We start from the raw sequence: 25,199 nt of genomic DNA, 5'->3' as shown, positions 1-25,199 counted from the left end.
CAAGGCAGCTGTTTGGGGGCGGGGCCACGTCTGCTGAGAAAGTAGCATGTGTGTGCAATGGACACACAACTACATCTCATAATTCTTCACCTTAACTACCTGCGGACCGAGGCAGTTTAAATCTACGGCAGGCGGGTCGCCCTGCGGTTCTGACCGGTCATAAACTCTACGTTCCATTCACCGCATGCCCCCGCCCGTCACGCCGCTCTGTCCCCGCCGCAATGTGCTGCCCTGCCGTCTCTATGACGGCAGAGCACTGTGAGCCGGGCAGGAGCCGTTTTCATTGGCTCCTGGCAGAGGCGGGACAAGGTCCTCCAGCACCCAAGGCTGAGACACCAAAGTGCGCCCCTCCATCCCTCCCACCCCAGCTGTCACTCACTGATTGCTATTAGACAAAGAGCGCCACAGGGCCCACAACCTCCCCAACACCTTAATATCTAGTTATCTGGCTTGCAGTCACTGCTATGTATCCCCTTTTCTTATTTCTTACTGCTTCAAACACAATTAGGAATGACAGCTGAATGAATTCTGCGCCCCCTCCTACACTGCGCCCTGAGGCTGGCGCCTCTCCAGCCTATGCCTCGGCCCGGACCTGGCTCCTGTCCTTGACATTCCTGTAAGCCGTTCCCATTGGCTTACATTGAGTGACAGGGTCAATAGCCAATGAAAGCGGCTCCTGACCGGCGCACAGCACTCTGCCGTCATAGCGACGGCAGAGAGAGCAGCCTGCGGCAGGGACAGAGCGATGTGACTGGCGGGAGCTGCGGATTTGAGCGGCGATTCGTCGGGAAGCGGCAGTTTACTGTACCAGCACCTTCTGGTCCTTAAAGCGGTATCGTCACCATAAAAATCAAATTTCAACAGCAACTTGTCTGAGTGTATTAAGTGATACGATGCTAAGCCTGCATTAAAAACTTTCAAAACTTTTTCTGCTATTATGATTTGGAGTTATCACATACTTAACTGGCCCTTTAGTAGTCGTGCCAAAGAATTGCATGCTGGGGGTTCTTTTTATCTATATTCTATTCCTCCTCTTCCCTTTATTTCCCTGCCAGCTTCTTATCTGAAACTTAATCCCCTACTCACTTGTGTTTACAAGCAAGGCTGAGGCGACTTAGCGATTGGAGGAGACAAGAAAAAAAGTAAAGGGCAGAAATTACATCACGAGTTAGCCTTAACTGTGGGTAAAAGACATGGCCCCCACCAGGAACAGAATTCTCGTAATTTACTATATAACATTCACTGAAATCAAAACGTGGACAGTATAATACATGTGTTATGTAAGTAGATCAAGTATTTATCTACTTATATATGTGTTTTTTTCCCTGGCATAGTATGGCTGATCCTACTGCTTTAAGGGGGCGGAGGGTGCTGGTACTGAAGTGGTTAAAGGAGCACTATGGCAACATTTTCACAACTGCCCTCACACATGTACACATGATGGTCATGCGTCAAAAAATAACAATCTGTGTTTATTATTCTACTTTTATAGGTTTTCCCTGGCCCTCTTTTTGATTGCAATATAAATGACATGTTCCTTTAATAAGTACAAATCTTTTTTTTACTTCTCTTGTGTTGAAAAAGATGTGCTGTCTCTCTCCAGCTCCTTTCTAATTATTCGTCTTGTTAGAGGAATATTGTGCTGACGGAAGAGGCAGGCTAACAGCAGCTGTTCCTCCCTGCCTTTCCCTACCCCTGCTGTCACGTCATCATCATGAGTCATCATTGACCTTTGTGCATGCTCCAGACATCAGGGGAAAGAATAGACAAGGAGGACAGCTGCTGTTAGTCTGCCTCTTCCTGCAGCACAATATTCGTCTAACAAGACGAATAATTAGAAAGGAGCTGGAGAGACAGCACAGCTTTTTCAACACAGAGAGGTAAAAAAAAAGATTTGTACTTATTAAAGGAAAATATAAATTCATTCAAATTGCAATCAGAAAGAGGGCCACAGAAGCCCTTTAAGAGTGGCAACTGCCTATGTGGTCATTTAAATTGACAGATGGGCTGTGGGTATTCCACTACCTCAGAGGGAATGCTCGGGAATTTTTTTTTTTTCACAATGCACAATCTCCCTTGTGAGGCTGTTGAGGGACTAACAGTGCAGTGCAATGTCCTTCCACATCCCTCACTCAAAATCAAATCAAAAAAAGCAGGGGGAAAAGGGGGACATGGTGACTGTTATAGTGACGGTTACCTTGTAAAATAGTCTTGTTTCTCGACATGCAGAGCTTGCAGGGAACTTGAAAACTGAGGTGAGAGATGACATCACTGTTGCTGTCAATCTGCTTCCTAGTTCACCACGGCCACTTTTCATTCACAGTGATACTATTGGAAATGTGAAACTATTGTGATCAGGCCAGGTATGTGGGGCCCACACAGAAAAAAAGGTGCAATCTGCTTGTTGTTGTTGACAAGGTTTGCTTTATTTTTCATTATTGAAATCTGTTACGCAAATCCAGCTTTATGTATGTCACTAGCTTGCACGGAAACATGCAATTACCGTTTTATACATCTGTTCTGAAAACACCCTCATAAATAGCAGGCATTCCTAAGAGTAAGAGTTTATTGGCGGCAATAAGTTATATCCTCTCAATATCTTGATTGCAGTAATAAATCTAATCAAGGAAAACACAGAGTGTCAAATCAGCGTATGGTGCGTACAGATTTCTTATGACTTAAAGGACAACAATCACAAAAAATTGTAACATTTTAAATACATAAATATTGTTAATTTCTCCCAGACAGGGGCCGTAACTAGAGGGGAGCAGAACCTGCAATTGCAGGGGGGCCCAGAGCTGTAGGGGGGCTCCAACTACTAACCTTCCCTTCCTCCGATACAGTGGACAAGACTTCACATCACGTGTTTTTGTAGCTACACTAGTGATGAGCAGAAATTACGCTCATGCGTAATTACGCATCGTAATACGCAATTACGCATCCTAATCGTAATGTGAAATATCGTGGGAATATGCATAATTAATTTCATAGGTTATTGTCCCTAATCGTAATTACGCATTCATTTATGCACAATTTTGTTCCGAAATTGGCGGTGAATAGCAAAGCCACCATACATGCTATTGCTACATATGCTAAAAAGAATAGTGGGTACAAGTTACAAGAATTGTTCAAAAAGACCATTTAGTTTTTGAGAAAATAGATTTTAAATATACAAAAAAATATTGTTTTTAAATTGTCATTTTTCTAGGTTTAAAAAACATTTTTTTTTTTTTTCTCTTTAAAAAAAACATTTATTTGTTACAGTTGGTGCAAATCCTGCAATAAATCTGCAGTGTGTCTACTTCCTGCATTCATGGAAGCAGTCAAATTTTTTTTTTTTTTTTTTTTTTTTTCAAAATTGAATTTTTATTTATTTTTAGAAAGAAAACAGGTAAAACATAATACAATGCATTGAATGTTCTTTTTCAGTTAACATGGATAGATATACATTGTCACATATATTGTTCAGATGATGAATAAGAGACGACAGTAATGGGTGGAATACTGAACAAAATATTAGTAACCTACAGCCAATTTGTTTTATCAGGGCTAGAAAGGGTGGGTATGAGGAGAGGAGACCCGTTTATGAGGGGTATAGAGGTATAGAGAGGCCAGCCTGCCTTCTCTTGTAGGAAGAGTTTGGAGATAGGATGAGAGTGGGTGGCTGTAGGGGCAAAGCCAACTACCTACAGCTAAATGTGGAGGGGGGGGAATCATTAAAGGTATTAATGGACTTTTTACGGGTATTCTTTGTGAATTTTCGTTAACATTTTAACTGTGGTAATATGGAAAGTAAACTGGCTGAAGGTTTTGAAAAGGAACTATGTTAGTATACCAGGGGAAGTAGGACCTAGTGTACAACTAATACGTGTTCTATTTGAGTATAACTGCTTATAAAATAAAAAACATTTTTCTTTGCATATTTAACAACTTCAGCCTAACTGGACGACAATTTTCGTCCAGTTAGGCTGCGTGCGCTCCTGCGGAACCCCCCCCCCCCGTGCGTGCCCCCGCTGCTGGCCGTTAGCCCAGCGATCAATGAAAGGGATTGTAAATCCCTTTCACCGATTGGACCTCCCCGGAGAAAAGCCGACAGCGTCTCTTCAGACGCTGCGGCTTTTCTGAGCTCTGGTCTTCTTTCTTCTTCCTGGGAGTGAGATCGATCGCTCCCAGGACTTTTTGACTGTGGCCACCTTGTGGCCAAATAGCAAACTACACCAAAAACACACTTTTATTAAATAAATACATTTTTAAACATGAAAAATCCCCCGTTTACCTGCCACACCAAAAAATACCCACATACAAGTTTTAATAAAAAAAAAAAATACAATAATAATAATAAAAAAAAAAAACATAAATAGTTACCTAAGGGTCTGAACTTTTTAAATATTCATGTCAAAGGAGTATATCAATATGATTTATTAAATTATGGGCTTCTTAATAGTGATGGGCGCAAGTTGAAAAAATGCACCTTTATTTCCAAATTGAATATCGGCGCCATACATTGTGATAGGGACATCATTTAAATGGTGTAATAAGCGGGACAAATTGGTAAATAAAGTACATAGGTTTTAATTATGGTAGCATGTATTAATTTCAAACTACAATGGCCAAAAGCTGAGGAATAATTATTTTTTTCTATTTCTTTCTTAATATTCCTGTTAAAATGGATTTACAATAAATTAATTCTCAGCAAAATGTATCACCCACAGAAAGCCTAATTGGTGGAGGAAAAAACAAGATATAGATCCATTCATTGTGCCGAGTGGTGAAAAAGGTATTAGCAAATGAATGGGAGGTGAAAGTTGCTCAGATGCAAAAAAAAAATTCAACCCTGTAGGCTGAAGTGGTTAAAATTGATTATCTCAAAAAATACAATGTCTTTATTTTTACTTGTAACCACTATTCTTCTTAAAAACACTCTGTAACAAAATTTTCATTCCTATTTCTTCTATTCTATAAGTTCCTATAGCTGTTCTAATGTGCTGTCTTACTGCAGCCTTTTCTAGTTGCACAGTGGCTGTATTTCTTTGTTATATGATCTAATCTTCTCTCCTCTGTCGGCTCTGTTGGGCTGAGGCAGTCAGGCTGGAATGTGCTGTGCTGCTTGTGATTGGATAGAAGCTATACACACCCTCTCCAGGCCCCCTGCACACTCTGTATGACTCACACACTGAGCTATTCTCAGCCTATCACTTGCTATGTCTTTTGTATGTAAACACTGCATAAAACTGTCAATTACAAGCCAGGATTGCAGCAGGGAGTGGCAGAAGCAACACAGAGGGGCCCAGGAGAACATAATGAATAGAATGGTATGCTTTTTATTGTAAGAATTTTAGAGTACAGATTGTCTTTAACATATGTAGCAATTTTGGTAGCAATTGCATGTATGGGGGATTTGCTATTAACTGCCAAAATCGGCACAACATTACCCATAAATTACACGTAAATTCATGCGTAATTACGAATGATTATACAAAGTCAATTGAATTATGAATATGTAATTATGTATATGTGTAATGCATTTACGTATATGCGTAATATCGGAAATGTACACATAATTTCGCGTAATCATAATTAGCAGATTACGATCATCACTAGGCTACCCTTGTATTGGGTGTGAAGAGCGTGATGGTCACACTTGTTTTATGACCCTCGTGAGACAGGCCCCCAGGCCGTAAAGGGCACCAAGAGGACGAAAGGGAAGGAGTGTGAACACTGGGAGGCCCCATCAAAGTTTCGCAGGGGGATCCCATAAATTGAAGTTACACCACTGCTCCCACAGTAAAATGCACTGTACATTACAGATCTGACATATTTTGGACTAGTCTTTCTCCTTGTGAGGAGGGATTCTCAGCTATTTCTTTATTTACAAACAGTGGCGTAGCTGAGCAGCTGTGGGCCCTAGTGCATGTTTTGCTTTGGGCCCCCCCAAGCACTCTATACATAACAATTGATACGGCGCACCAAAACCTGCCAATGGCAACTACAGTGTCAGAGGTGCAAGCAGGGGATGGGGAATAGTTTGTTAATGATCACTATTATTCATATCATCTATATAAGTGATTATTACCAGCACATGACCAATAAAGAGCTAATACTGTAGTTAAGAGTGGGCCCCATGGTGCCCCTCTAGCCCAAGGGCCCTGATGCGGTTGCTACTTCTGCACCCCCTATTGCTATGCCACTGTTTACAAAAGCACTTGCTGAACTTAAAGGGGTTCTTTCGCGAAAAAAGTAGGCAGTTAAAAAATGTGACAGATGACAGGTTTTGAGCCAGTCCATCTTTTTAAGGGGGATTCTCAGGGCTTTCTTTGTTTTCAACAGCATTTCCTGAACAGCAGTTTAACTGCCAAAATAGCAAGATACCAGCCGGCCTCCCTAATCACTTGCACACTATTATGTCAGTTAGATTTTGCAACTGTTGTTCAGGAAATGCTGTTGTAAACAAAGAAAGCCCTGAGAATCCCCCTTAAAAAGATGGACTGGCCCAAAACCTGTCATCTGTCACATTTTTTAACTGCCTACTTTTTTCGCGAAAGAACCCCTTTAAGTTTCTCAACCCAACTGCCAAAATAGCGTGCAAGAGAGTAGGAAAGTTGGTTGACATTTTTGTATAGATCTTTCCATGGGAAGGGTTTTATAAAGAATAAAGGAAATACTGAGAATCTCCCGTGAGGAGATGGACTAGTCCAAAAGCTGTCCAATCCGTTGACTTTTTATTACCCGCTATAAGCGAGAGCAACATAGGGGGAAAAAAGTATTAATGGTGCATTTTACTCTGTGTCACCACATCAACACTAAAGCTAATGATGTGACAGTTTGAGAATTATTCAACTTCCAGACAAGCAGTCCGTGCTGCTCAATGAAGAGGAAGGGGGAGATGGCTTTGAAGTTCTTTCAGGAAAAAGTAGACATCAGGGGATAGTGATCTGACCAAACTGATCAATACTAGGGAGGTCATGTGAGTAAGATCTGCTTGGCGCCAGCTCAGCACCACACATATGCTTACATGCTTAACAGGGGCGTATCTGGGTAATGTAGAGCCCATGGCAAACACTGTAAGTGCCCCCTCCCCCCCCGTCCCTGGTCAGAGCCTTCTTCCCCTCTATAAACAAGCTGAAGTTACTTTTCTGGAGATATCTCTTATTCCCTCTCTGTCTTCTTTTCTAACACTAAGCCAAGTGTGCCCTACATACATAAACTAAGTAGCCATGTTGCCCAGATAACAGTATTAATCTGATCTGAGGGGTAGACAGGCATGGGGGCAGGCATGGAAGCGCAGCATGGAGGCAGGCATGGCGCCCATGGTGCTGTGGTACCCATGGCATGAGACATGCCTGCACCCGTCTAGATACGCCTCTGATGCTTAACACAAGGGGTTGCATGCAATTCACTTTTTCACCTGAGTTTTCTCCTAGGAGATAATTTTTCATTTTCAATTTAAAATAACTTTCCAGCACTTTTCAATTAAAAAAAGTACCAAAAAGTAGGTGAGAAAGTACTATTAAATTATTTTCAGTATTTTCTTGCTTGCTGGTGGCTTAAAATCCATTTTTTGACAAGTTTAAAATTATCACCTTGGAGAAAACTCAGGTGAAAAAGTGAATTGCATATGGGCCAATGTGTTGTTTTCTTGTATCTTTTTGTGTTAACCACGTAATGCCATGGGCTGAAGGGACACATGTGCACTTCGGCAGCATAGCCTGACTTAGATAAATATCCTATGATGCACCATAAGATGTTTATATACGCCCATATTGCAGAAAGTCGTTAATTTCAAATGTGGGGTCAAGACAGAGATGGGGGTGTTACTGAGTCAAGTGAGAACTGGGTGGGGAATGGGGATGATAACAACACATTTTTGACTCTTTTTTATTTTCCGTTGGATGGGCAGGTAGACAAAGGCATATTTTCCGTGGTAAGAGGTCCAAGTCCATGCAGCAGATGGGAAAATTCCATACATTAAAACATAGCTCAGTGGTAGATAGTGAAACTTACTGCATGTAATTGTAGATGGAATATTACATAGAAATGTTTAGCACATTGTTAAGGACCAAAAGCCCAGGATGAAGACAAGGATAGTTGGAGTAGCAAGACTAATAGTCTACTGGTGGGCTAGTGCAGGGGTAAGGAGGAATTGCAATTAGCCAACCAACCATGTTCTATAACAACATTTCTGTTCTGTACAAGAAACTTATTAACTCCTCTCAAATTTTCCCCTTAATAATCTGTAAAATTACATGGTCAATGCGATGATCATTCTTCTGATTTGAAGTAAATCTGGTTGCAATTTGTATGCAGATTGAAATTAAATCAAAATTGCCCACATTTGCATTCATTTGGTTCAATTTCAATCTGCATACAAACTGAAACCAAATTTGTATCACGTCTAAAACATTGCAAGTCATTGCTCATCTCTGAAAATGAGTATGTGTTTTGATTATAATACGTTGCTGCGTTTTAATGTCCACAGGCACCACCACTGCTGCTCCTCAGACTACAAGTAACCTCATAACATCTACAAACAGCAAAGTATTTTCTTCTACCATGGATGTGGTCACTACAAGTTTTACTGCAAAACTCACAACAATGCTGACTGCACAGGCGAGCACAAACTCATTCTCAACTGTAACTGCTAAAGATGCCACTTCTGCCCCTGAAACCTTTGAAACCACCCAGGAGTATACCACAGGATCTACCGATGAACCCTTAGAAACCATCCAGGAGTATACTACAGGACCTACAGATGAAACTGTTCAAACCACGCAGGTATATACTACAGGATCTACAGATGAACCCTTTGAAACCACCCAGGTGTATACTACAGGATCTACAGATAAAACCTTTGAAACCACCCAGGTGTATACTACTGGATCTACAAATGAACCCTTTGAAACTACCCATGAGTACACTGCGGGATCTACAGATAAAACCTTTGAAACCACCCAGGAGTACACTACGGGATCAACAGATAAAACCTTTGAAACCACCCAGGAGTATACTACGGGGTCTACAGATGAAACCGTTCAAGCTACCAAGGAGTATACTACAAGATCTGCAGATGAACCCTTTGAAACCACCCAGGAGTATACTACAGGATCTACTAATGAACCCTTTAAAACCACCCAGGAGTATACTACGAGATCTACAGATAAAACCTATGAAACCACCCAGGAGTATACTACAGGATCTACAGATAACACCTTTGAAACCACCCATGAGTATACTACGGGGTCTACAGATGAAACCGTTCAAGCTACCAAGGAGTATACTACAAGATCTGCAGATGAACCCTTTAAAACCACCCAGGAGTATACTACGGGATCTACAGATGAACCCTTTCAAACCACCCAGGTGTATACTACGGGATCTACAGATGAACCCTTTGTAACCACCCAGGAGTATACTTCAGGGTCTACAGAAGAAACTATTCAAACCACCAAGGAGTATACTACAGGCTCTACAGATGAACCCTTTGAAACCACCCAGGAGTATACTACGGGATCTACAGATAAAACCTTTGAAACCACCCAGGTGTATACTACGGGAACTACAGGTGAACCCTTTGTAACCACACAGGAGTATACTGTGGTATCTACAGATGAAAATTTTGAAACCACCCATGAGTATACCACAGGATTTACAGATCAAACATTTGAAATCAGCCAAGAGTATACTACAAGATCTAGAGATGAACCCTTTGAAACCACCCGCGAATATACTAGAGGATCTACAGAAGAAACCTTTGAAACCACCCAGAAGTACACTACAGGATCTACAGATGAACCCCTTGAAACCACCCCAGAGTATAAAACATTTGAAACCACCCAGGAGCATTCTACAGGATCTACAGATAAAACCTTTGAAACCACCCATGAGTATACTACGGGGTCTACAGATGAAACCGTTCAAGCTACCAAGGAGTATACTACAAGATCCGCAGATGAACCCTTTCAAACCACCCAGGTGTATACTAAGGGATCTACAGATGAACCCTTTGTAACCACCCAGGAGTATACTACAGGGTTTACAGATGAAACCATTCAAACCACCAAGGAGTATACTGCAGGATCTACAGATGAACCTTTTGAAACCACGCAGGAGTATACTACAGGATCTACAGATAAAACCTTTGAAACCACCCAGGTGTATACTACGGGAACTACAGATGAACCCTTTGTAACCACACAGGAGTATACTGCGGGATCTACAGATGAAAATTTTGAAACCACCCAGGCGTATACTACAGGGTTTACAGATCAAACATTTGAAACCAGCCAAGAGTATACAGATGAACCCTTTGAAACCACCCAGGAATATACTAGAGGATCTACAGAAGAAACCTTTGAAACCACCCAGAAGTACTCTACAGGATCTACAGATGAACCCTTTGAAACCACCTCAGAGTATAAAACCTTTGAAACCACCCAGGAGCATTCTACGGGATCTACAGATAAAACCTTTGAAACCACCCATGAGTATACTACGGGTTCTACAGATGAAACCGTTCAAACTACCAAGGAGTATAATACTACAAGATCTGCAGATGAAACCTTTAAAACCACCCAGAAGTATACTACGGGATCTACAGATGAACCCTTTCGAACCACCCAGAAGTATACTACGGGATCTACAGATGAACCCTTTCGAACCACCCAGGAGTGTACAACAGGATCAACAGATGAACCCTTTGAGACCACCCAGGAATATACTACGGGATCTACAGATAAAACCTTCAAAACCACCCATGAGTATACTACAGGATCTGCAGATGAAACTATTGAAACTACCCAGGAGTATACTACAGGGTCTACAGATGAAACTATTGAAACCACCAAGGAGTATACTACAGGATCTACAGATGAATCCTTTGAAACCACCAAGGAGTATACTACGGGATCTACAGATAAAACCTTTGAAACCACCCAGGTGTATACTACGGGAACTACAGATGAACCCTTTGTAACCACACAGGAGTATACTGCGGGATCTACAGATGAACATTTTGAAACCACCCAGGAGTATACTACAGGATTTACAGATAAAACATTTGAAACTAGCCAAGAGTATACTACAAGATCTATAGATGAACCCTTTGAAACCACCCGGGAATATACTAGAGGATCTACAGAAGAAACCTTTGAAACCACCCAGAAGTACACTACAGGATCTACAGATGAACCCTTTGTAACCACCCCAGAGTATAAAACCTTTGAAACCACCCAGGAGCATACTACGGGATCTACAGATAAAACCTTTGAAACCACCCAGGAGTATACTACAGGATCTACAGATAACACCTTTGAAACCACCCATGAGTATACTACAGGGTCTACAGATGAAACCGTTCAAGCTACCAAGGAGTATACTACAAGATCTGCAGATGAACCCTTTGAAACCACCCCAGAGTATACTACGGGATCTACAGATGAACCCTTTAAAACCACCCAGGTGTATACTACGGGATCTGCAGATGAACCCTTTAAAACCACCCAGGAGTATACTACGGGATCTACAGATAAAACCTTTGAAACCACCCAGGAATATACTACGGGATCTACAGATAAAACCTTTGAAACCACCCAGGAGTATACTACAGGATCTACAGATAAAACTGTTGAAACCACTAAGGAGTATACTACAGGGTCTACATATGAAACCATTCAAACCACCAAGGATTATACTACAGGATCTACAGATGAACCCTTTGAAGCCACCCAGGAGTATACTACGGGATTTACAGATAAAACCTTTGAAACCACCCAGGTGTATACTACGGGAACTACAGATGAACCCTTTGTAACCACACAGGAGTATACTACAGGATCTACAGATGAAAATTTTGAAACCACCCAGAAGTATACTACAGGATTTACAGATCAAACATTTGAAACCAGCCAAGAGTATACTACAAGATCTATAGATGAACCCTTTGAAACCACCCAGGAATATACTAGAGAATCTACAGAAGAAACCTTTGAAACCACCCAGAAATACACTACAGGATCTACAGATGAACCCTTTGAAACCACCCCAGAGTATAACACATTTGAAACCACCCAGGAGCATACTACAGGATCTACAGATGAAACCATTCAAAACACCCAGGAGTATACTACAGGATCTACAGATGAACCCTTTGTAACCACCCAGGAGTATACTACAGGATCTACAGATAAAACTTTTGAAACCACCCAAGAGTATACTACAGGGTTTACAGATGAAACCATTCAAACCACCAAGGAGTATACTACAGGATCTACAGATGAACCCTTTGAAACCACCCAGGAGTATACTACAGGATCTACAGATAAAACCTTTGAAACCACCCAGGTGTATACTATGGGATCTACAGATGAACCCTTTGAAACCACCCAGGAGTATACTACAGGATTTACAGATGAAAATTTTGAAACCACCCAGGAGTATACTACAGGATTTACAGATCAAACCTTTGAAACCAGCCAAGAGTATACTACAAGATCTATAGATGAACCCTTTGAAACCACCCAGGTATATACTAGAGAATCTACAGACGAAAACTTTGAAACCACCCAGAAGTACACTACAGGATCTACAGATAAACCCTTTGAAACCACCCCAGAGTATAAAACCTTTGAAACCACCCAGGAGCATACTACGGGATCTACAGATAAAACCATTCAAACCACCCAGGAGTATACTACAGGATCTACAGATGAACCCTTTGTAACCACCTGGAAATATACTACAGGATCTACAGAAAACACATTTGAAACCATCCATAAACATACTACAGAATCGACAGATAAACCCTTTGAAACCACCCAGGAGTATACTACGGTATCTACAGATAGAACCTTTGAAAGCACTCAGGAGTATACTAAGGGATCTACAGGTGAACCCTTTAAAACCACACAAGAGCATGCTACAGGATCTACAGAGGAAACCTTAGAAACCACCCGGGAGTATGCTACGGGATATACAGATGAACCCTTTGAAACCACCAAGGCATATACTATGGGATCTATAGATAATACCTTCAAAACCACCCATGAGTATACTACAGGATCTACAGATGAAACCATTCAAACCACCAAGGCGTATACTACAGGATCTACAGATGAACCCTTTGAAACCACCCAGGAGTATACTACAGGATCTACAGATAAACCCTTTGTTACCACACAGGAGTATACTACGAGATCTGCAGACAAAACCTTTGAAACCACCCAGGTGTATACTACAGGATCTACAGATGAACCCTTTGTAACCACCCAAGAGTATTCTAAGGGATCTATAGATGAAAGTTTTAAAACCACACAGGAGTATACTACAGAAGCTACAGATAAAACATTTGAAACCACCCAGGAGTATACTATGGAATCTACAGATAAAACCTTTGTAACCACCCATGAGTATACTACAGGATCTACAAATAAAACTTTTGAAACAACCAAGGAGTATACTACGGAGTCTACAGGTGAAACTGTTCAAACCACCAAGGAGTATACTACAGGATCTACAGATGAACCTTTTGAAACCACTCAGGAGTATACTACGGAATCTACAGATAGAACCTTTGAAACCACCCAGGTGTATACTACGGGATCTACAGATGAACCCTTTGTAACCACACAGGAGTATACTACGAGATCTACAGATAAAACCTTTGAAACCACCCAGGTGTATACTACAGGATCTACAGATGAACCCTTTGAAACCACCCAGGAGTATACTATGGGATCTACAGATAAAACCTTTGAAACCACTCAGAAGTATATTACGGGATCTACAGATAAAACCTTTGAAACCACCCAGGTGTATACTACAGGATATACAGATGAACCCTTTGTAACCACCCAGGAGTACTCTCTGGGATCTACAGATGAATTCCATACAGTCACTCCCACATTAGACACAACTGGTAAATATACTACAGACATTAATACTTCACCATCAGATACTGGTGCAACCACTGAATCTGCTACCGAAAGAACCAAGAAAGATGATGGTTCCACCAGCATCACCAAAATTAATACTGGTTCCATTTCATATAAAACTATTGAAGGCTTCATTAGTGACACCACAAAAAATGTTACTGTGGACTTGACTACAGAAATGGCTACATCTAAAACCACTAGAGGATACACAAATGAATTTACTGAAATAACAGCTAATTTTACTGAAACTGAAACCAGCAGAGCATATACAAGTGTCCTCACTGATATCACTGCTGACTTAACTACGCCAAAAGCCACAACTGAACATAAAGCTGAAATGACTGAAAGCACAAGTGATTTAATTACAATTCAGACTACTGGAGGCTATACTGATGTCCTTACTGAACACACTCTATGGTCAACTATAGCATATACTAGTGACCTTACTGAAATCTCTACTGACTCTACTACATCCAAAACTAGTAGTGCATTTACGTCTGATCTCTCCAAAAGCACTACTGACCACATTACATCTGGGTCCACAAAAGACTATACCAATCCCAATACAGAAGTTACTATGGATTCTTCACCATCTATAACTAACATAGAAAATATTACTAATGTGACTGATATCTCTATTGACTCTATTTCATTTGAAAACACAAAACAATATACTGGTGACTTTACTAAAACCCCTACCATAAGATATACCAATACCCCTACTGAGACCCTTACTAGCTTTACCACAACCCAACTCACTGAAGAATACACTGGCAATGACCTTACTGAAATCAATACAGACTTCAATGTGCTTAGCACCAGTACAGTATACACCAGTGATCTTGGTAAAACCACTAGTGATTCTACTGAACTCAAAACCACTACTGAATACAATAAAGAACTTACAGCATTCACAACTGATTCATCCATAACTACTGCAGGATATACCAGTGACTCAACTGAAATAACTACTGTGTCCACTACATCTGATACTACTAGAGAAAATACCAGTGACCTTACTCAGAATAGTACTCACCCTATAACCGACTCCAGTAAAATCACTGCTCACTCCATAAAACCAGAACATACTATAAGATCTACTAGTGCTTCACCAGAACTGCTTACTGACTCCAGTACATCTGAAACAACTGATGGGTACACTAGTGACATCCACACTGATATCACTATTGATTCCACTTCTTTCATCACCACTGAAGGACCTACCAGAAATCTTTCTGAAACCACTACTAAATCCCTGACATCTGAAACTACAATGGATATTTCATCTGGATATACTAGAAACCACACTGAACTCACTACTGACTCCACAAAAGAATATACTAGTGACTTTACTAAAATATCTACTGTTTCCACTTCTCCTAAAGTAACAAAAGAATATACAAAAACCTATACTGAAACCTCTGGTGACTCTATTCCATCTAAAACCACCGACAAAGATGCCAGTGCAACTACTAAAGTCACTACCGACTCTGTAACATCTAAACACACCATAACTTATACAAAAGATCTCACAGAAATCACAGGTGAACACACAGCTACAGAACCTCCAGTCACTTCCTCGACAGTGGATAGAGAAGCAACTATTTTCTCCACCATTAAAGAAGATCCTGTAGAACTTACTACTCAGTCTACTTCATTTGAAACTAGTAGCAAACACAATACTGAAACTAATATATTGAAAAGTACAATGGAAATATTTACTAGTTCTAAAATGACAAAAGCTACTGTAGAGTGTTCCAATGACTGTGAAACAGTAGAAGCTGTTACTGGCATTAGGACATCTACAACCAGTGCTGAATATACTACGAACCTCAATATTATGAAGACCACAAGTGAGGTTAGTGGCCTAACAGCATCTGAGCCCACCAAGAAGTATCCTATGGACTCTGCAACAATTAATCTTGATAAAACAGTTGCAAGTACACTTGATACCACCACTGAGACCAAAACAAACTTCTATTCAACTGAAACAAGCAGTGAGTATCCTACTGTTTCCAAGAAAACTGGCTCTACCAGCAGTTATAAAGCTACTGCAAGAGAGACTACTTCTGACTTTCCTATATTTACTATTTCTATTAGGCATACCACTGATTCTGTTTCAGTAGAAGCAACTACTAACTCTATTACATCTACCATTTCTATTGGACATACCACTGACTCTACTGCAATAGAACCAACTACTCATTCTACTACATCTTCTGCTTCTAATAGTCACTCTGCAGACTCTACTACAATAGAAGGTACCACTGAGTCTACTACAGCTGCCCTTTCTTTTGGGCATACCACTGGCTCTACTGCAATAGATGCTGATACTGACTCTACCACATCTGCTGTTTCTAATGTTCATACTACTGGATCTACCACAATAGATGCTACTACAGGCTCTGCTGCATCTACTGTTTATAATGGACATACCACTGACTCTACTACAATAGAAGTTAAAACTGATTACACCTTATCTGCCATTTCTAATGGTCACTCTGTCGACTCTACATCTAAAGTTAATAGTAATGCTACCTCATCTGCAATTTCTAATTGCCATTCTTCTGATCCAGCTACTATGGATTCTACCACATCTGCCCTTTCTAATGGCCACTCTGTTGACTCTACTACAATAGAAGCTACCATTGACTCTATTACAGCTGCCATTTCTAACGGTTATACTACTGGCTCTACCACAATAGATGCTACTACGGGCTCTACTACATCTACTGTTTATAATGGACATATTACTTACTCAACTACAATAGAAGTTACTACTGACTCTACCACATCTGCCATTTCTAATGGTCAAACTACTAGCTCTAGCACAATAGATGCTACTACACACTCTACTACATCTACTGTTCAAAATGGACACACCACTGACTCTTCCACAAAAGATACCACTTCCGATACTATAACAGATGCCATTTCTAGTGGTCATAGCACAGGCTCAACCACAATAGATGCTACTACTGTGTCTTCTATATCTGCCATTACTATTAGTCATACCACTGATTCTGTTTCAGCAGAAACAATTACCGACACTTCTACATTTACCATTTCTATTGAGCATACAACTGACTCTACTAGAATAGAATCTACAACTGATTCTACCACATCTGCCCTTTCTAATGGTCACTCTGTTGACTCTACTTCAAGTAAAGTTACTAGTGATTCTACCTCATCTGCCATGTCTAATGGTCACTCTGTTGACCTTACTACAATAGAATCTACCACTGACTCTGCTACAACTGCCATTTCTAATGGTCATACTACTGGCTCCACCACATTAGATGCTACTAGCAATACAGAAGCGACTACCGATTCTACCACATCTTCTACTTCTAATAGCCAATCTGTTGACTCTACTACAATTGAAGTTACTAGTGATTCTACCTCATCTTCTACTTCCAATGGTCCTTCTGCTGACCCTACTACAATAGAAGCTACCACTGACTCTACTACAACTGCCATTTCTAATGTTCATACTCCTGGCTCTACCACAATAGATACTACTACAGACTCTACTACATCTACGGTTTCTAATGGACATACCACTGACTCTGCTGACTCTAGTACAAAAGAAGCTACCACTGACTCTACTCGAATAGAAGCTACTACTGATTCTACCACATCTTCTACTACTAATGGCCACTCCGCGGACTCTACTACAACTGAAGTTACAAGTGATTCTACCTCCTCTCCAATTTCTACTGGTCATTCTTCTGACCCTACTACAATAGAAACTAACAGTGACTCTACTACAGTGGCCATTTCTAATGGTTATACTGCTGGCTCTACCACAATAGATGCTACTACAGACTCTGCTACATCTATTGTTCATAATGGGCATACCATTGACTCTTCCACAAAAGTCACCACTTCTGATCCCACTACAGATGCCATTTCTAGTGGTCATAGCACAGGCTCAAGCACAAGAGATGTTACTAATGTGTCTACTATATCTGCCATTACTATCAGTCATTCTACTGAGTCTTTTTCAGCAGAAGCAATTACTGACTCTTCTACGTATACCATTTCTATTGGGCATACGACTGACTCTACTAGAATAGAAACTACAACTGATTCTTCCACATCTAGTCACTCTGCTGACTCTACTACAACTGAAGTTACTAGTGATTCTACCTCATCTGCAATTCCTAATGGCCATTCTTCTAACCCTTCTACAATAGAAGAAACCACTGACTCCATTACAACTGACATGTCTAATGGCTCTACTGCAATAGATGCTACTACAGGCTATACTACATCTACTTTTCAAAATGGACACACCATTGAGTATTCTACAAAAGATACCACTCCTGATCCTACTACAGATGCCATTTCTAGTGGTCATAGCACAGGCTCAACCACAATAGATGCTACGACTGTGTCTTCTATATCTGCCATTACTATTAGTCATACCACTGATTCTGTTTCAGCAGAAACAATTACCGACACTTCTACATTTACCATTTCTATTGAGCACACAACTGACTCTACTAGAATAGAATCTACAACTGATTCTACCACATCTGCCCTTTCTAATGGTCACTCTGTTGACTCTACTTCAAGTGAAGTTACTAGTGATTCTACCTCATCTGCCATGTCTAATGGTCACTCTGTTGACCTTACTACAATAGAATCTACCACTGACTCTGCTACAACTGCCATTTCTAATGGTCATACTACTGGCTCCACCACATTAGATGCTACTAGCAATACAGAAGCAACTACCGATTCTACCACATCTTCTACTTCTAATAGCCAATCTGTTGACTCTACTACAACCACAATAGATGCTACGACTGTGTCTTCTATATCTGCCATTACTATTAGTCATACCACTGATTCTGTTTCAGCAGAAACAATTACCGACACTTCTACATTTACCATTTCTATTGAGCATACAACTGACTCTACTAGAATAGAATCTACAACTGATTCTACCACATCTGCCCTTTCTAATGGTCACTCTGTTGACTCTACTTCAAGTGAAGTTACTAGTGATTCTACCTCATCTGCCATGTCTAATGGTCACTCTGTTGACCTTACTACAATAGAATCTACCACTGACTCTGCTACAACTGCCATTTCTAATGGTCATACTACTGGCTCCACCACATTAGATGCTACTAGCAATACAGAAGCAACTACCGATTCTACCACATCTTCTACTTCTAATAGCCAATCTGTTGACTCTACTACAATTGAAGTTACTAGTGATTCTACCTCATCTTCTACTTCCAATGGTCCTTCTGCTGACCCTACTACAATAGAAGCTACCACTGACTCTACTACAACTGCCATTTCTAATGTTCATACTCCTGGCTCTACCACAATAGATACTACTACAGACTCTACTACATCTACGGTTTCTAATGGACATACCACTGACTCTGCTGACTCTAGTACAAAAGAAGCTACCACTGACTCTACTCGAATAGAAGCTACTACTGATTCTACCACATCTTCTACTACTAATGGCCACTCCGCGGACTCTACTACAACTGAAGTTACAAGTGATTCTACCTCCTCTCCAATTTCTACTGGTCATTCTTCTGACCCTACTACAATAGAAACTAACAGTGACTCTACTACAGTGGCCATTTCTAATGGTTATACTACTGGCTCTACCACAATAGATGCTACTACAGACTCTGCTACATCTATTGTTCATAATGGGCATACCATTGACTCTTCCACAAAAGTCACCACTTCTGATCCCACTACAGATGCCATTTCTAGTGGTCATAGCACAGGCTCAAGCACAAGAGATGTTACTAATGTGTCTACTATATCTGCCATTACTATCAGTCATTCTACTGAGTCTTTTTCAGCAGAAGCAATTACTGACTCTTCTACGTATACCATTTCTATTGGGCATACGACTGACTCTACTAGAATAGAAACTACAACTGATTCTTCCACATCTAGTCACTCTGCTGACTCTACTACAACTGAAGTTACTAGTGATTCTACCTCATCTGCAATTCCTAATGGCCATTCTTCTAACCCTTCTACAATAGAAGAAACCACTGACTCCATTACAACTGACATGTCTAATGGCTCTACTGCAATAGATGCTACTACAGGCTATACTACATCTACTTTTCAAAATGGACACACCATTGAGTATTCTACAAAAGATACCACTCCTGATCCTACTACAGATGCCATTTCTAGTGGTCATAGCACAGGCTCAACCACAATAGATGCTACGACTGTGTCTTCTATATCTGCCATTACTATTAGTCATACCACTGATTCTGTTTCAGCAGAAACAATTACCGACACTTCTACATTTACCATTTCTATTGAGCATACAACTGACTCTACTAGAATAGAATCTACAACTGATTCTACCACATCTGCCCTTTCTAATGGTCACTCTGTTGACTCTACTTCAAGTGAAGTTACTAGTGATTCTACCTCATCTGCCATGTCTAATGGTCACTCTGTTGACCTTACTACAATAGAATCTACCACTGACTCTGCTACAACTGCCATTTCTAATGGTCATACTACTGGCTCCACCACATTAGATGCTACTAGCAATACAGAAGCAACTACCGATTCTACCACATCTTCTACTTCTAATAGCCAATCTGTTGACTCTACTACAATTGAAGTTACTAGTGATTCTACCTCATCTTCTACTTCCAATGGTCCTTCTGCTGACCCTACTACAATAGAAGCTACCACTGACTCTACTACAACTGCCATTTCTAATGTTCATACTCCTGGCTCTACCACAATAGATACTACTACATACTCTACTACATCTACAGTTTCTAATGGACATACCACTGGCTCTGCTGACTCTAGTACAAAAGAAGCTACCACTGACTCTACTCGAATAGAAGCTACTACCGATTCTACCACACCTTCTACTACTAATGGCCACTCCGCGGACTCTACTACAACTGAAGTTACAAGTGATTCTACCTCCTCTCCAATTTCTAATGGTCATTCTTCTGACCCTACTACAATAGAAACTAACAGTGACTCTACTACAGTTGCCATTTCTAATGGTTATACTACTGGCTCTACCACAATAGATGCTACTACAGGCTCTGCTACATCTACTGTTCATAATGGGCATACCATTGACTCTTCCACAAAAGTCACCACTTCTGATCCCCCTACAGATGCCATTTCTAGTGGTCATAGCACAGGCTCAAGCACAAGAAATGCTACTAACGTGTCTACTATATCTGTCATTACTATCAGTCATTCTACTGAGTCTTTTTCAGCAGAAGCAATTACTGACTCTTCTACGTATACCATTTCTATTGGGCATACGACTGACTCTACTAGAATAGAAACTACAACTGATTCTTCCACATCTAGTCACTCTGCTGACTCTACTACAACTGAAGTTACTAGTGATTCTACCTCATCTGCAATTCCTAATGGCCATTCTTCTAACCCTTCTACAATAGAAGAAACCACTGACTCCATTACAACTGACATGTCTAATGGCTCTACTGCAATAGATGCTACTACAGGCTACACTACATCTACTTTTCAAAATGGACACACCATTGAGTATTCTACAAAAGATACCACTCCTGATCCTACTACAGATGCCATTTCTAATGGTCATAGCACAGGCTCAACCACAATAGATGCTACTACTGTGTCTACTAGATCTACAATTTCTATTAGTCATACCACTGATTCTATTTCAGCAGAAGCAGTTACTATTGGGAATACAAGTGACTCTACTAGAATAGAAGCTACTACTGATTTTACTACTTCTTCTACTTCTAATGGTCACTTTCCTGACTCTACTACAACTGAAGTTACTTGTGATTCTAGCTCATCTGCAATTCCTAATGGCCATTCTTCTGACCCTACTACAATAGAAGCTAACACTGACTCTACTACAGCTGCCATTTCTAATGGTCATACCACAAGCTTAACCACACAAGATGCTACTACTTTGTCTACTATATCTGCCATTACTATTTGTCATACCACTGATTCTGTTTCAGCAGAAGCAATTACTGACTCTTCTACATATACCATTTCTATTGGGCATACAACTGACTCTACTACAATAAAAGCTACAACTGATTCTACCACATCTGCCCTTTCTAATGGCCACTCTGTTGACTCTACTTCAAGTGAAGTTACTAGTGATTCTACCTCATCTGCCATGTCTAATGGTCACTCTGTTGATCTTACTACAACTGCCACTTCTAATGGTCACACTACTGGCTGTACCACATTAGATGCTACTAGTACTACAGGCTGTACTACATATAATGGGCATATCATCGACTCTTCCACAAAAGATACCACTTCTGATCCTACTACAGATGCAATTTCTAATGTTTATACCACAGTCTCAAACACAAGAGATGTGACTACTGTGTCTACTATGTCTGCCATTTCTACTGGACATACCATGGACTCTTCTACAATAGAGACCATTTCTGACTCTACCACAGGTGTAATTACTAATTCACATGCCCCAAGCTCTACTACAATAGATGCTGCTATTGATTCTACAACACGGCCTGTTTCGAATGGACTTATCCCAAACTCTACTACAATAAATAATGCTATTGACTCAACAACATCTCTCGTTTCTAATAGGCAGACCACTAACTCTATTACAGCGGCTGCTACTACTGACTCTATTGCATCCACCACTTCCGATATGCATTCCATGGACTCAAATACACAAAAAACAACTACTGAAATTTCAAATGACATCATGACAAATTATAGCACAATCACTAAATCTGCCTTAACAAACAAATATAGTACAAGCTCTACTCCACCATTGTCTACTACTGATTTTAAGTCTAAGCCACTCTCAAGTGAATCCACTACATATGAAGTTTCTACTCAGTATAATACAGCTGCAACCACATTTGATACTAATAGTAAATCTACAGTAACCGACACGGTTAGTGCATTTACTGACCATTTTACTTTCAGCACAACTGCAATATTTATTAGCGAACACATTTCTGTTACGGAAACCACTACTAAATCTGTTACATCTCATTCTACTTTGGAGAACTCTGCTTATATTACAACTGGCACCCAGACTACAAACCTTCCTCCATTTAAACCAGCTACTGAACACACAACTCACACCATTGTATCTGATACATCTGTGGGATATACTGCTAGTTTAACTACCACTGAGTCTCTTAATACTACAATGACTCTGGAGTCCATACCTTCAAAAACAACTACAGAGTTCTCAACACATACCACTGGAGCCAAGGGTACTATGGAATACACAACTTATTCCACAACTTCTACAACTAGTTCAGAAAATGTATCTGTTACATTAAGCTCTACTACAGAGAAAACAACTATTCCAAGATCATCTCTTTCCATTTCTGTTGATGCTTCTACTGGATTAACAGTTGAGAGGACAACACCACTTGTTCTGATAGAAACCACTGAACCACTAACAGAGAAAATTACTACTAGATTCCCAAATGTACCATCCACTGAATCGAGCATTCAACCATCAACACACAACCCAACTATTCCAGAAGATTTTACCACACTGCAATCTACTGTAACCAATTCAGGTAGGTCCTGTTAAGTGAAAGTTAAGTGAAGATGGTCAATGAAATTCAAATACATTCCACTTGTATTGAATTTTCATGTGACCTGTACACAACTTGTAAGTGGAACTGGACCAAAATCAATTTTAAATAACTTCCTGGTAATTATGATAGGTCCAATTTCAAGATGCATACAATTTACATGAAATTTGAATAAGAGATAAAATAATTTACAATTTATTGATCATCTCTGAAGTTAAGCTATATATTTGTTTAAGTTCTGGAGACAGTGTTCTCTTTTATAGATTTTACTAGATCCTTAAACTTTACGTAATTCTTCTTTTACATGTATTTTTTATGTATTTTATGAAGAGAACTTTGCATGGGACTTTACCCTAGGTGGCCTATTTTTCAACCCGTCAGTTTTGTACTGCACTTTGTATCTTTTACAGAAGTGTATGCCATTATATTCTGGGTGAATATTAAATACATCTGCTATGTAATTTTGCTGTTCATTTCATTTTGCAACTTTATTACTTGCTTCAAAAGATGTATTTCAAAATATATAGGCCCCTATTCAATTATATTTTCTCTTGAGTTTTCTCACAGGAGAAGTTTCCACACCTTAACATTTTAACAATAAAATACAATTTTAATCTCCCAGCAAGCAAGGGATATACAAAATATGTTTAATATTACTTCCTTGTCTACATTTTAGGTACTTCTTTTTAGTTGTTAGGTGTTAAAATGTTATTTTGTAGAGGAGTAAAAATTATCTCCTGACAGAAAACTAAAAAAAAAAAGTGATTTGAATAGAGGCCACAGAGCAGAGGTAAATAGTTGGACAATCTACTCTGTATGCTGAGGCCAGTGACTTTTAGTATTAAACGTAGTGCATCAGCCCCACATGTCGGGCAACTGGCATTGTTTATTACACAATGAATATGGGAGCCTCCATATTACTCCCACTTAAAGTTTCCTTTTAAAGATTTTTGAGAGGATAACATTGGAGAATATTGGGAAACTTAAATGATGAAGCGAAAAAAATTGTCTGCTATTAGGTGAAAAGGGCTTTTAAGTAACATCAAAAGTATGATTCCTGAAAGCCCAGTAAATTAACATGGCTGTTGCACGAGTAACATGCTAATGTAATATGATCAGATATGATAGCCAGGCTAACTAAAGATAGCTAGGCTAACCAAAGATGAGAATTTTGCTTGATTCCCTTAGGGAAAAGTAAGGCTGTGTCCTGTTTTTCTGCAGTTTTGGCCATGTACCCAGCACCCTTCCATGTAGTGGCTTATAGCTGGTCCTTCTAGATCAGGCATGGGCAAACTCGGCCCTCCAGCTGTTACGGAACTACAAGTCCCACAATGCAGTTGCCTTTATGAGTCATGACTGTGGCTGTCAGACTCCTGCAATGCATTGTGGGACTTGTAGTTCCGTAACAGCTGGAGGGCCGAGTTTGCCCATGCCTGTTCTAGATCCATGCCCACAAACTCCAAAGGGAGTCCTGTCCCAGTTGTTTAATTTGATCTGCGGTGTGGAAGTAAAGCTGGCAAAGATCAGACCTCTGTGATTTCAGCATTGATGATACAGCAATGACCTCCTCTTTGGTAAGTATAATGTCAGTTGTCAGGCAAGGTTCTCCTTTATTTACGAAAGAGGTCTTCTTCAGTTTAGTTTTCAATGTTAGAAAGCACGTTGAATGACTAGGACTATTATA

The 25,199-nt window shown here is 40.1% G+C and overlaps 1 protein-coding gene across 1 annotated transcript in view; it reads left to right on the top strand.

Moving 5' to 3' along the window:
- The window catches only part of LOC137562092 (serine-rich adhesin for platelets-like), a 55,304-nt gene that overhangs the window by 27,920 nt on the left and 2,185 nt on the right, over positions 1–25,199 (top strand). The window contains exons 4-5 of the mRNA XM_068273428.1: positions 6,845–6,910; positions 8,477–23,497. Of these exons, the coding sequence (XP_068129529.1) occupies positions 6,845–6,910; positions 8,477–23,497 (15,087 nt within the window). The remainder of the gene's footprint in view (positions 1–6,844; positions 6,911–8,476; positions 23,498–25,199) is intronic.

The sequence above is a fragment of the Hyperolius riggenbachi genome, chromosome 3 (genome assembly GCF_040937935.1).
Source record: "Hyperolius riggenbachi isolate aHypRig1 chromosome 3, aHypRig1.pri, whole genome shotgun sequence".
In the NCBI taxonomy this organism is placed as follows: domain Eukaryota; kingdom Metazoa; phylum Chordata; class Amphibia; order Anura; family Hyperoliidae; genus Hyperolius; species Hyperolius riggenbachi.
Note: the sequence above shows the minus strand (reverse complement) of the source record. Positions and strands in the feature narration are given on the sequence as shown.